The 13,785-nt window shown below is 36.4% G+C and overlaps 1 protein-coding gene across 19 annotated transcripts in view; it reads left to right on the forward strand.

The window, feature by feature from the left end:
- The window catches only part of MYO3B (myosin IIIB), a 248,831-nt gene that overhangs the window by 199,720 nt on the left and 35,326 nt on the right, over positions 1-13,785 (forward strand). For 18 of the 19 annotated variants that reach the window (XR_006018294.1, XM_042041627.1, XM_042041615.1 and 15 more), the window contains 3 exons: positions 5,243-5,349; positions 5,724-5,770; positions 7,066-7,229. Coding sequence is in view for 18 of the 19 variants with exons in the window: in XM_042041627.1 (XP_041897561.1) it covers positions 5,243-5,349; positions 5,724-5,770; positions 7,066-7,201 (290 nt within the window). In the remaining variant the exon portion in view is untranslated. Of the gene's footprint in view, positions 1-5,242; positions 5,350-5,723; positions 5,771-7,065; positions 9,261-13,785 lie in introns of those variants that run through there. The other variant, XM_042041616.1, reaches the window with a different exon arrangement.

Below are 13,785 nucleotides of genomic sequence, written 5' to 3' on the forward strand. Positions count from 1 at the left end.
AACAAAGACAATTTTTTCCACAAAAGTCTTCTCCCCAGGCTATTACAATGCTTTACATAGGCATGATCAATATATCCAGGCTTGAGAACCAAAGTCTTTTGGAATAAATTAGACTGGCAGGAAAAGAAACAAACAAAGAACAAATTAACATGATTTTAAACATTGCTTAAATTTTCATGAATGTAGACCTTGAGATGTTATGATGAGATCCCATGAGTCTGTGCTAATATTTGCTTATAATTAAGGGTTGCACTTTCATGTTTCATCTGATATTATAGATTGGAAATCAGCTACATGCTTACTATTTTTCTTGGTCGTACTGATTTCTCTACTTTATTTGCTTACTCCGTTAAGAATAATATATATGATCCCCTAAATGGCCCCATTACCTTTCCTTTAACAAACTGCCCCTTCTTGTCCTCTAAATCTCCTTGTTTGAGTAATTAGGAAAAAGCTAGCCTTCCTGTGATACTCAGTTTGTGTTCACCTATAGCAGTAAAAGAGCCAAGACTAACCCCTCCCAAACCTTCTTTGGGTAAATGGCTTCAGAAGGAAAATGAGTATACTCAGCTCCACTCTTCGATCAGTTGTGATGGATGAAGTCCCCTCAGCAAGGGAATTGGCAACACAGCCTCTTTGGGGCATTGCCACACTGGCAAAGAACCTTTGTGTGCATTCCTTGCAGAAAAAGTAAGATGTCAACCAGTTTTTAGAGCCCCACGTGTGCTGCACCACCCTTAAAACAATCTGATTCACGTCAGTTTATTTTACAAGTTCCAAATGCAGTTAAGCTGCTTCCTCACCATTTCTGTGCAGAATTCTCCATATTGGAAAAATTAGCAAGATTATCAGCATCAAGAGGTTTTTGAAGCAAGAGTTTAGATGAGGAGTTTATGGAGACCCTAATTTCATTTCAGCTAGCAAAATCTGATGATTCTGTTCCTCTGACATGCCTGCCCAGCGCCTGGTACCCATGCTTTCAATACTAAGATAATCAAGACAATAAGGACATCTAAGATGAGATTTTCACTGAATATCAAGTGAAGTCATCTGCCCCATGGGAAGTCACTAAAAAAATACGTTTTGGCCACTACTGTTTTGAAAGTATTGGTCAAGGCCCAAATCTTAGATGCAAAAGTACTTGCGTCAGTGCTAAAGAGCACTTTGAAGTCTTTTGTTAAATCTTATGGCTTAGCAGTTTGTACATTTCTGAAAGAGTCCTTTGCAATTTATGGAAATGATGGATTTTTAAACAGAAAAATCTTCTAAATAAGATAAGGCATAAGAAATCTGCTAATCATCCCCAAGCCAAGAGATATTGTTAAAAGTGTCAGTATAATGAGTATGATGGCTAATTGAAGAAAAATATTTCCATTTCAGCCATAAGAAAACAAAGAAGAATCATGTGGAAATTCAGAAACTATATCCCAGAATTTAAAAGATCAATACAGATCTTCTGCAGACTGAGAATTCTGATAAAAAATTACATTAGAGAAATTAATTCCTGTTAAGCTAGACGTGATCTGTGTCACATCTTCAATGGTTTTTAGCTTAAGTCAAAGCATGCCTTTTCTAAAAGCTTCTAATCTCAACCCGGGTTTCCATCATACTGCTAAATATTTTTTCTCCTGATTGATTACTTTCAGTATGTGCTGTATTTCTGGTCTAAAATTTTCTTCTGCTTCTGACCATTAGTTAGTCTAGACTTTTGTTTTCAAATGTGAAAAACCCTCCACTTTCTATATAGGGGTTTACACTTGCTTCAAATAACCTCTTAACCTTCTTTTGGAAAAATGAAGTAGAACAGTTTTCATATATTTCTCACCATATGGCAGATTTTCCAGATTTCAAATCGTTCCTGTTCTCAAAACATTCTGCCCTTTATTGCATCCACTTTAAAACAATTCTGTACACAACAATAAAACTGTTTTCCTGTTTCTGTTGAGTAGTCCTCTCTTCTTTGCATCCAGTCTATTTCATATTCAGCTGAATATCTGTAGTTCCCAAGTCTCTCCTGGAGACACTGCTTTCCAACTATACAATTCCCAGTTCATAAAAATGTATCTCAGATGTTCAACTTTGCATTTAGTTGAAAAAAGATATCTTTTTAATCTGTCCAAGCTCTGCAAGGTTCTGGTTTTCTGGCTTGGGCTCTTATGTATCAGAGAAATAAAAAGAAAAACCAATAGTGGTAATAGAGGACTAAACAGAAACTCCATCCATTTCTTTACTTACAAATACTTCCTATTCCAACCGCTTGATCCATTAGCCAGTTTCTATTTCCCTTCACTGTAAGCAACATCAATTTAGTGGTGTCTTTAGGGAAACATCCACATGAGCCTGCTCACGCACGTGTGTCAGCCGCTCTGGGCTCAAGCAAGAGGAGGATGCCCAGAACCTCAGCTACTCTACACTTCGATCAGCTGACATAGTGCACTTCGCAGAAAGCATTGTGCCTACTCTCTGTTATTTCTGCACTGCAGTAAAGGATTTATCAAATAAGAAATTGTAGCCTCACGAGTTTCTCTGCTCAGTTACAAGAAAAGCTTTTCTTGCAGACAAAAGGGGGTCAGATCTCTTTCTTAAAAAGTGATGCTGAAGGACAACCTGAAGAAAGTGCATGTGCTCACACTCACTCATCTGGTCTCTAAATTTGTAGCAAACTAAGGAGCCTGGATGTGCCAGAGGCACTTGGCACAATTTCTGTGCAGTATAAACAATACCTTGTTAATTATACTGGTGCTGCTACTATTGCTATTAAATTACAAGTGACTTTTTTCTTATTGGTGGCTTTAAGTTTGTCATCAAAGCAAAATATTTTAGAACAGCATTTAAAATGCCTATGCAACTGCTGAGTGTTGAGCACATGTTAATACCATTTTCTCCAGATATGGTAGTTTATGATAAATGTTACCAGATTTTGTACTGTTCATGTAGTGTGCAACTAAGACAAATGGGCCCACTGAAAGGGTATTTCCTTTGGAGAATACAAGCTGCAGACCACCCGTAGGATACACAGAAATAATTAAGTGTCAGGATAAAAAGGTAGAGCAAAATATTAGTGACTCAGAATCCTAATGAATAAAAGACATTAAAAAAAACCAACCTATATATATGTGTGTTTTGAAAAAAAAAATGTGAAGGCCTCAAGAGCACTTAGGGGAAAGGAAAAAAGAACACTCCATCACATTATTGTACTGTTTAAAAATTTCTAAGTATTTGTGTGCTGTATTTTTACAAGCTGCAGAGAGATATGTGAAATGACGCAAAACAGTGAGGACCTGATTTCGTACCAGCCTCTTTCTAGCATAAAGAAAACTTCATTGAAAGGTATTCAAAAACTATCTTGCTGTAAGAAAAAGCTCAAATGGCCTTGCAACTGAAAACATTGCTTGCAATAATTGCAGACCCTGCTGTCCTGAGAAAGAAAGCTCTAAGATCAATTTGAGTAACTTTCAGAGCAGAGAGAAGCTAGAATGTAGTTATGACCGGTCTTCCACAACATTTTCAGACTTCAGAGAGAACAAAATTGCACTTGCATCCTATCTAAATCATAGTGAAAAAAATTTTCAAAGAAACAGATATTATTTGGGCACCCAATTTCCTCAGAATTGTTTTCTGGTACAGCTTCTGCCTTGTCTGGTTGTATACAATACACCCAAGTAGCAGAGATTCTGGCTCAGCCATCACAATCTCTTTAGCAAAAATATAAAGGTTTACTTAACTTGAAAGTATGAAGTATTGAAGCATTGGGTATTAAATTAGCAAGCAGCATGAGTGTATTATTTTACACTTTTTTTGTTTTAATGGATAAATATAACCTTTCTCTATAAAATCGAGTTTGAATTTTAGACCCAGCTCTGCAGTCAATTCCCTGGTGGTCATTTAACCACCATCCCTCCCAGGTGTTGTGATGGAATGAACAAGTGCTCCTCTCCCACGCAGACATTGCAGTTGCACACTGAGAGGAAATTATTATCTTTAAAATTTTATTGTTGAGAGGGAGAAAGACAGTGAAAGGAAGAAAATCTCTTAGAAAAAGTCAGTCTTTTGGCTGAAAAGGCCAAAGTTCAAACATCTCCTCTACCTCATCCAGACTGCAGGTACAAACTGTAAGCCTGAGTGCATAATAAACTTCCTTTGTAATGTTACCTGCTCCTTAAGGCCAGATCTTGTCAATGGATTTGTGAGATTAGAGCCCTGCATCTGCAAAAGCCATATTAACTTGAGTTTTGGACTGTTTGAAGGAACTCATGCTACTTGATCTTTGTGCTGGCCTTTGTATAGGAGCTATTTCCTTGTGCAGTATGGAATGCAAATGTATAAGATGTATATTTTTCCTTTGGTGCTGCCAAACCCTGTTTTTATTCATACTGTCACTAAAATAATTTTCAACAGGGAGATATGAGAAAAGTCAAAGGCATTGGAAGAATCATTTGAAAAGTAAATTACCTTTCGTTACCCCCTACAGTATTTTTTTAGTAATTTACGTATCCTGAAAATAGTTATCCTGTAATCCAAAGTATGTACCATGGAAAATACCTGGTAAAATAGAGTACGGCACACCATAATGTCTTTTCTCCTTAATACTAAAAAAAAAAAAAAAAAAAATTAGCAAGCTGTTAGTTCTTTTCAGAAACCCGTCTGAAATATTTCCTTCATCTTTAAATTCTGCTTTCCAGATGACTTTAAGCAACTGTTACTTTGCAGCACATCACAAATTATATGAAAAAAGTGTAATTCCAAACTGGTTTGGTTAATCTGATTAAACAGAGAGCCATGTCAAGAAGGTAGCCTTTTTATATAATGAAAATGATGATAATAGACTAAGTCTCATCAGTCAAGAGACTTTATTACTGTCTACTGTAGAAAAACTATTTTGTTGCTGCTGAATTATACGTCCTTAGCTAGTCACAATATACCTCATTTCCTGCTTAGATAACAGAAGATATTAAGATAAAGTGTGAAAGGAATAAGGAACTGTGTGATATAGATATATGGAAGAATAAAAAATGTTTAAAAGTGAAAATCAAGTTCTGCATAAAAACTTGCATTTGAACTAAGTTCAAAAGAGAAAACAAAGACTCCCAAATTTCTGTTTGCTTACTTTGGATAGAACAGACTTGCTAATAAATCCAGGACCAAATAGGACAGAAGAAAAGACCGTTTAGAGACTAAAATGTGTTAAGACGTTCACAGCACCTGGCACAGCTTAAAACTAAATTGTGTTATCTTACTGTAGGTTCAGAAAACTGTCTTGAACAGAAGCTGAGAACACCTCGTCGACGATGTCAGCAGCCCAAAATGCTGAATAGCCCTGAGGACAACATGTACTATAACCAGTTAAATGTGAGTTCAAAGTGGCAATAAAGCTGTTTTACTGGCTTTGTTTCCAGTTAATAATTCTGTTATTAATACCTGTTTCAGCCCCTCCAGCCCCACCCCCACGTTCTTCTGCTCTCGTCTTGAACATGTGCTTATGCTCTTTATCTGTTGCTTTCATGTCAGGATGTCTGCCTTCACGGTGAATAATTGATGTGGTTTATCAAAGACGAGCAAGATGCATGCTTCATCAGGCTCACTTGAGCCCTTTGATCAAAAAAATTATGCTGTGACTTCTGATATTATCAGCATCTGCTTGCATTCAACACAAAATCACTTTGAATTAAAAATTAACGACTTGCTGCTTTGCTTTGACTGTGTGTTCTTGGCCCTCTCCACAGGGAACTCTAGAATATCAAGGGAGCAAGAGGAAGCCAAGAAAACTTGGGTAAATATCTATCTTCTTAGTTCTAAGCAACTGTAAACAGAAGAAGTCCTTTGTGATATTACAGAATATGCAAAACTTTCTAGAGAGGTTTCTAAAAATAAACAACTAACATATTTCTGTGCATTAATATTGGACATTTTCTGCAGAAGCAAATGTAAAACTTGCATGTACTGCTGTCTGCAGACACTAGAACTGATTCTTACAAAAAATGCTCCCCAGGTCTCTCTGTGTACTATTACTACCAAACAAAACACCAGCATTCTTCATATTTTTAAGTGTGTTTACCACAAGTGAAATGTGCCAAGTGAAGAGTGTTGGTACTGAAGGTGTGTGACCTAGAACCTGTCCAGAAGCCCTGCCATCGCCGCAGCAGCACACTTGCAATGGGCCTCTGCCTTCCTGGGGGAGCACATGTGAGGAGCTGACAGAGAGGCCACTCGGCACAAAAGGGAGTTGCTCCTTCTCTGTTGAACTGAGTCAATTCTCATTGTTACATGAGCAGTTACCACCTGGTATAGGTAGAATAAACTAGGCTGGCTCCTATACAATTGCCAAAATATTTCCCTGCCTGATCACATAGACTGGAGAGAACTGATGGATGCTTGTTCTTGCAGACACATTTAGTCCAAAAATTTACCAGGACTTTCTGTATTGTTTCCTCTGTTTTTTATTAATCTTCTGAGTGCAACTGTATGAACAGAACGTCTTTGAGTCAAGGTTAAAGCCCAAAATTTTGCATGACTGTGCAAGATTTGGGTTTTTTTTCTCTCCCTCTCCTAGTTTAAAAAAGTTTGTATTCTGGGAATAAAAACACTAACATGGGACTGCTCATCATACATCGCAAAAAAATGAAAGCCCCTTGCTGTCAATAGGGCTTTTCCCAAAAATTGATGATGTAGTCTTTGGCTCACATTCACAGCAAGCCATCATCTGAAATATGATACCAAAATCATATCCTAGTTGTGGAACATATACAGACAAAAAAGCCATATTGCTCAAATTAAATGCCTATTTGATGCAAATAGTTTTTCTATCATTCTATACTCCCAAACTGAAAAATGAGATTGCATTTCACTGATCCTCAGAACCATTCAGAATATAATCATAAAATGTAATAGCACTTGAAATATGTATAAAAGCTGTATCTTGCTCATCAAATCATCCTATCTTTTTTTTTTTTTTTCCATTCTTATACTAGGGATTTGCATTTTTACATCCACAGAATAGTTTCTATTTCTGAAGATATTGACAGAGTTAAATTTTAACTTAAGGAGTGTTGTTTGTTTACTTTTAAGCCAAATCAAAGTACTGGATGGAGAGGATGAGTATTACGAATCATTGTCAGCTGTTGAATCTACCCCTGAAGATGATGATTTTCTCAGCTCACCATCTCCTCCTTCTTCAAGAGATGTGTCTTTTGCTCAAAGCTGAACCTCACTTATTCTATTGACTAATACTGGTAAGAGTATTTTTCTGCTGATGATCTCTTCCAGTTAACTTTGTTACTGTGTGTTTATATAATATGTTAAAAATACCATGTTAGCTAGTTACTTTAGTTCACTGATTTGGACCTGGGTTGGCAGCTGTACACTGTCACATTTAGCTGTATTTCTATAAACAATTCCAGTAAAGGGGAGCAGCACTACCTGGATGCGTTGATGTTGATAATGGACACATTTCTTTAGCAGCAAGATTAGTTTATCCAATTCTGACCCCTTCTTTCCTGCTTCCCCCTCCCCTGGCTGCTGTTCCCACCCTGTGCCATTCCTTCTGTTGTGCTGGCACAACCGGTGGTAGAGCTGTGTGAAAAGTAAGATCAAGAAACTGAACTAGATTAAAAGAACACTGTACTAAAAATTTTAATTTGGGGTCATAGTGAAAATGGTTTGTATTTCATTAGACTGATATTAAACATTGTCCTTTATAACATTCTCTGCTGTGTATGACTTTTAACACTAGAAAAATGTACAGAGTAAAATAATCTAAAATATAATTGTGTCTCAGTTCACCTTGCAAGTAGTTTTCTTACAAAGTATTAGTTTACTGTAAGTCTAACTTGAGAAATTACTTCAAATGTAAGAAGTAAAACAGTTTTAAGGCTAACGTTTCACACACTGCTTCATATAGTCCTTGTGACTGAAACCATCATTATGACTAGTTATTCTTGTTATCCATGCAAATATTTAATTTATTCCTTAAACTGTATCTCTGGGCTCCAGTGACTCCTGCATTTCCACAGCCCTCTTGTACGTGGCAGAGGGGAAAAAAGTCACCTGCAAATTTCTCTACTTGCTTTTCACTTTCTTTGAAAATCCTTAATGAAACTGTGCGTGACTTTCTATGGAATACTGAGATTCTTTGCCACTTACTGTTTCCATGGCAGAAACAAACTATTTCACCTTACTTTTTTATTTCTGGTTCAGAGACACAATTTTGATCTGTGACCATTCTTTGCTTCTTTTCCAGACAAGCTCTTGTCAAAAACTTTTGGAAATAAAATGTTTTCATTCACTGCCTTACACATTTGCTCAAAATGATTCATTTTTTCTTTTTTGAAAAACCATAGTGATTAAATCTGACCATGTATTTTACAGACCTAGTTATGATCCTTGTTTTTATCTCTGCTCCAATGAGTTTACCCTGATCTGTGCTGATAGATCTTCTTCCTACTGGAGATGCATCTCACACCTGTTTCTTAAGCTACATAATTTCTTACTATCAATGTTCCCTGGCATCGGTTTTTTGACCACAGGACAAGGAAAGGTGGCATGAGAAATGAAACCCAAGTGCAGTCAGGATAACCGTAAACCAGAACAGGGTTCAAAAGAAGAAAAAGTAATGAAATAGATAGTTCCACAAAAGCTTTGTTTCTCCTAACAAACACAGAAATTGTTAGGCTGGGCAGATGAGGATGAGTGAAGGATTCCAAGAAGAAAAATTCTTCAGTCATTCTTCACCCAAAATGTGAGAGAAGGTTGAAACTGGAAGCTGTAATCCTGACAGACACTGAAGTCTTTCAGTTCACTCCTCATTCTCCTGTGATGTACATTTGGGTAGGTGTGCTTTACAGGCACTTAAGAGCCTTTGAAATTTAGGAACTCCTTAAACAACAGAGATTTGGTGAATAGCTGCAGATGAATTAATGGCATTAAAAAATGCAGCACAAATAGAAATGGCAACTAATATGAATGCATGGGTACAGATCAGTTTCTTTACATTTTGTCAAAATGCAACAAGAGTGAGTATTTGTTTTGATAACTCATCAAAATTATGTCACTTTTCCTATGCAATGTATAAATTTGTTATATATGTTAATTTGTAACATAGCTGGATGGAAAATAACAGTATTTTTAAACAGTCAAATTACTTGCTCTACTCTTCTATTGGCATAGATCACACGGAGTCCTAGCAATATTGATTCTTTCTGGTTCCTTCCTTTTTGAAAACTGTTTGGGAAAATAAAGTTTTATTGTTACTGCAATTCACACCATTATTCATAGTTAAGAGTTTATAATTTGTTTTAGTTAAATGGCGGTGAGGTTTCCAGATAGGTATTATGTCACCTGCCTAAAAACCAGCAGTTTACCTTGCACTGAGTGATACATTACTCTCAGTAGTTAAGTTCATAAAGAAGTAAGGGAAAGTGAAAAATAATATATAATTCAGTGAGGCACTTAAGCCAAAGCCTAGTCCCATTGAAATCAATGAAATTTTGGCACGTGATTAAGTGCTTTGCTGAATGGGGGCCCAAGTTAACAAGAGCAGCTTCGGAGCAATAAAGAATAAAGCACAGGCAAAATGCAAAAACTCTCTAAGTACATCCCTTAGCTTTCTTCCTTTCACTTCTTCCAATTGTTAAGCTCATATCAATCTCAGCCATCAGAAATGGACTTCAAAGAGATTTTAAGCAGTCTTTAATTGCATGGAAAGGGTAGAATACAATATTTTCCTTGTTATATGCAATGCCACTATCTACATCTACTATACTTTTTCAAATTAGTTGGTGTCACTAATACTTTAATACTGAATTTACTACCTAAAAGCTGCTGTTGAGTAGTATGGTTTCATTCTTGCTGCTTCTTAGCTAAACACTGTGCACAAAGTCAGTCTGTATATTTTATTCTTTCCTAACTTACCCCCTTTCCTTGTTTGTTTTCACTTCATCCTCAGCAGATGACCCTGTGAGGTGGTCTTCTCTCATCCTGATTTTAGAGCACATATATGCTTTTCAATTATTAAAAGTCTTGCTGTAGAGCCATGTAGTCACATTATGACTGACCAAAGAGTTGAAATTCTGTTATCATATTGGTAGAAGTGTGTGTTTGGGTTGATTGATTTGTGTGTGAAAAGGAGTACAGGAGGCATCAGTGTGATGATCCTGGTCAGTGGAAGCGTATCAGTGTGAATTGCTTAGATTTTCTCATTTGGCTTTGATACCATTGAGGCATTGTTCTGATTTATTTCCTTTCATGTATATTATCCTGAAATGTTAATGTATTTTGCTTAATAGTTCATAACGTATCCTATTCTTAATATTTTATAAAAGTAAAGAGTTTAAATCCTGTTAGGTAGAAGAAAATTTCTTAGACAGTGTGTAATATATTAAACAGTTTTCAGCTGATAGAAGAGAAAAGGATGAAGCTCAACAAGGGATTTTAGCAGATTTCTTCTGTAGACCTTAATGGCACTAGAAACTGGTTCTTGCTAAGGACAATTTCTGCCTTTTGGTTATGACAGCTTAAAAACTTGTCTCTGTGCCAAAAAAAAAATCGGGCAGGGAGCTTTTGGAGATTAGCCCCTTTCATTTGGTAATTTTAAATGTGCTTCTGACTTAAACATTTACATCACTTTAGTAACATAAAGGGGCCTTAGAACAGGAGTAAATTGCAGCCATCTTAAATTTGCCCTCAATGTGACCTCCCTCACCCATACACTGTAAGAGTTGTGGAAAGGGCTTTTGTGCACTGAAGGTCTTTTAAGTGGCCCCTATCAGGCTATCCAAGGATTTGTTGTTACTTAGAAGCTTATAAAATGTGGCTATAAATGATATAAAACGGGGTGGTACTACTACCTATTTTACACCATATAAAAATTGATGTGAAAATAAGATTTAAGTCCAAATTTTAAAATTTCACCTTTAAAAAACATTATAATTTAATGTTTATACCCACCTGTTCTAAGATTTGTAATTATATAGGAATATTGCTTTTTTGTTGTAAAATAGTTACCAATGAAATAAATAACTCAAGCTACCATACTCTTATTTCTCATTCCTTTTTTGATTGTCTCAAAACAGAAGGGGAGTTTTGAGAGACAGCCAAACTCTGAAATTTTTAAATGTCTTCAGGTTAACCAGATAAATATAGTGCATACAATTGAAAATAAAGCCATATGGCACAAAAGTATCCTCCTATGAGACATGGGTAAGTGGTTTTAGTACCAATATATGCACGAGACATGGCACATACTAAACTTATCCATCCTGCTTTTAGCTCTGACAACAAAATATGAGAAGTAATGTCAGTTTTGTTGTTAACACTAGAAATACATTTTGATAACACACCTTTTCTGTAACAGTACTCACCCTAGGAGGAGTTGTAGCAGAATGCATACTTAACAGAAACTGTTTCTGCTTGACAACAAAGCAGTACTCCCAAACTGACAAAAGTAACACAGGATGCTGTGAAAACCAAAGGCTGGGGAGCAGCCCTCTAGGTCAGGGCTAAAGATTACAGAAAGTGAGAGGCTTTGTGTCTCATTTGTGATGGGCACTGGAACGGAGAAGGGAGAACATTGACAATTCATAATAATAGAGCACTGTGTCTTTAAATGCACAGGCTGATGCCTAACTCATCTTAATAGATTTGTCAAGAATTATTGGATATTATTTTATTACATGTATAAATCCAAGGTCAGCCAGAACAGTAAATATATACATTGTGTTATCATGGAACTGTTTATTGTAGTACTCATACTGTGATGCTGAAGGACATAGGAGCAGATAAGTGAAAAGCATATCTTGGAGTAATGTTTCCAGAAACCAGATTACATATTATTGATCACACCAGTAATAGATAAATCTCTTGCTTTTGTTTGGCAGGCTTATTTTTTAATTAAATTGCAGAGAGATATTATTTTTTCAATAATTTAACTAGGATTTTTTAATATAGTTGCCAATTGGAGATGGCAAGTAGGTAGATCAACTTTTGTGCTTTTTTTCTGCAAAAGATCCAAACCTCAATTTCTGACCCATTACCAGTGAGAATCTCATTTCAATCTCTAAGTGAAAGTAATATCACCACAACAAAGATTGGATGTCATCCACTGGGCTGGAGTTCAGTGCTGGGAGGCAGGCCGGCCTGTCACAGCTGTTTCCAAAAATTGTTGTGCTACTGATCATGGCAAGTCTCTGATGAAGACCTATCTAAAACTGGAATAGTAGGACTGGGAGCCCCATGCTGTCTAATGCACTGGTGGAGATGAGATGGTTGAGGCCAGGACAGAGGTAGTAGAATCTTGAGGTTCTGGTGGAAGTGATCCTCAGAAAGCTGGGTGCTGGAGTATAGCATCACAGTACAGCTGAGAAATGGTGAGATGGAACGGCTACATTGGGGCCCTTAGCAATGGGTAAGGAATGGAGGTACTTCCACAAAATTGTGTGACATGGTTTAGTGATTTTTGGTTTTGCTGCTGCTCCCTGTTATAAGCAACAAAGTAGCACAGTTATGCAACTGGAGAGATTATGTAAAGACTTCTATGACAAAATGGCACTTAGTGAGATCGCAAAATCTTTGAAACAGAAACTTGTCGTTTTGTAATTCCTATTACCCTATGAATGAGCACTCAGTTCTTGTTCTGTAGGATTAGTTTGACGGAAGTTTACATCCGAATTCAAAGGTAAGTGCTGTACATAATGCAGGCACAGACTTAATTTATTTTATTAAATTGACCTGTTAGAAATGAAGTTTTGAAAGAAAAACAGAATGGGAGGTTTCGTAAAACTGTAACTTTTGATAACTTGTATTACAATCTCTAGCATCTTCAACTCAGTACAGATTTACAGCTGAGTTCCAATTTGAAATTGGTATTGATTGATTATGTTGCTCATTTAACATTCCAGCATGCAGCAACGATCATGCAACAGACTGTGATAAAATGGGATGTGATCTAACAGGACGTGACCGATGGGATGAGAGCAAAACGCTGGGTTTGTTAGTAGTGCTGTGCAGTAGCTCAGATTGGCATCTTGTGTGCTTTGATTGTTCATTTCATTTTACTGTCATCCTACTGAGTTGAACATTTTAAAAGACAACGGTGTTTTTCCATCTGTAACTTATGGAAAGACAGATGGATGTGGACAATCTCCACCTACAGCTCCTTGACTGAATGCCACTGCGCACTTAGTGGTAGAGAAATCCCTTCTGGAAAATTAGAATGTTTTAAAATATATTATATTGTTTTTTTAAATGTTTTTTTAATGTGGGAACTTACAGATTTTTTTAATTCTTTTTTTAATGAGTAGAAATAAAACAAACTGGTTCTTATCAACATAGCCACTATATTATAAACACTGCTTCTGTTACACTGAAGTTAATCCCCAGTCCTGTTACAAGAAACTCATCCTTATTAAAGTAACATTAAGAGCTTCTTTTTATTGATCTGCTCCTTTCACTTAATGATAGGAACTTACTGATGTTTTAATAATAACCTTGCATGCTTTATCTCGTTTTACTTCAATGTGTGTTACAGATAGATGCTATGGAAACTAACTTAGCATAAACATTTTGCAGATGTCTTTAAAGGTTAAGGAAAAAAGATTTAGTTGCACTGCATGTTAACAAAGATGGCTGAAAAACTGCAAGATAAAAGAGAGCCTCGAGTATGAACATCAAAGAATTGTTAATGACAAGAAATACTATTAGGGTTAGCATCCCTTTTGTTTCAGCCCCTTCACACCTGCAGTGTGTTGCAGATTCTGTCTTTGTTGGCACATCTGAATTACTTCCATTAGCATT

Source organism: Corvus kubaryi, unplaced genomic scaffold (genome assembly GCF_017639235.1).
Source record: "Corvus kubaryi isolate FWS band 111438036 unplaced genomic scaffold, C.kubaryi_AGA036_p1.0 37396, whole genome shotgun sequence".
In the NCBI taxonomy this organism is placed as follows: Eukaryota; Metazoa; Chordata; class Aves; order Passeriformes; family Corvidae; genus Corvus; species Corvus kubaryi.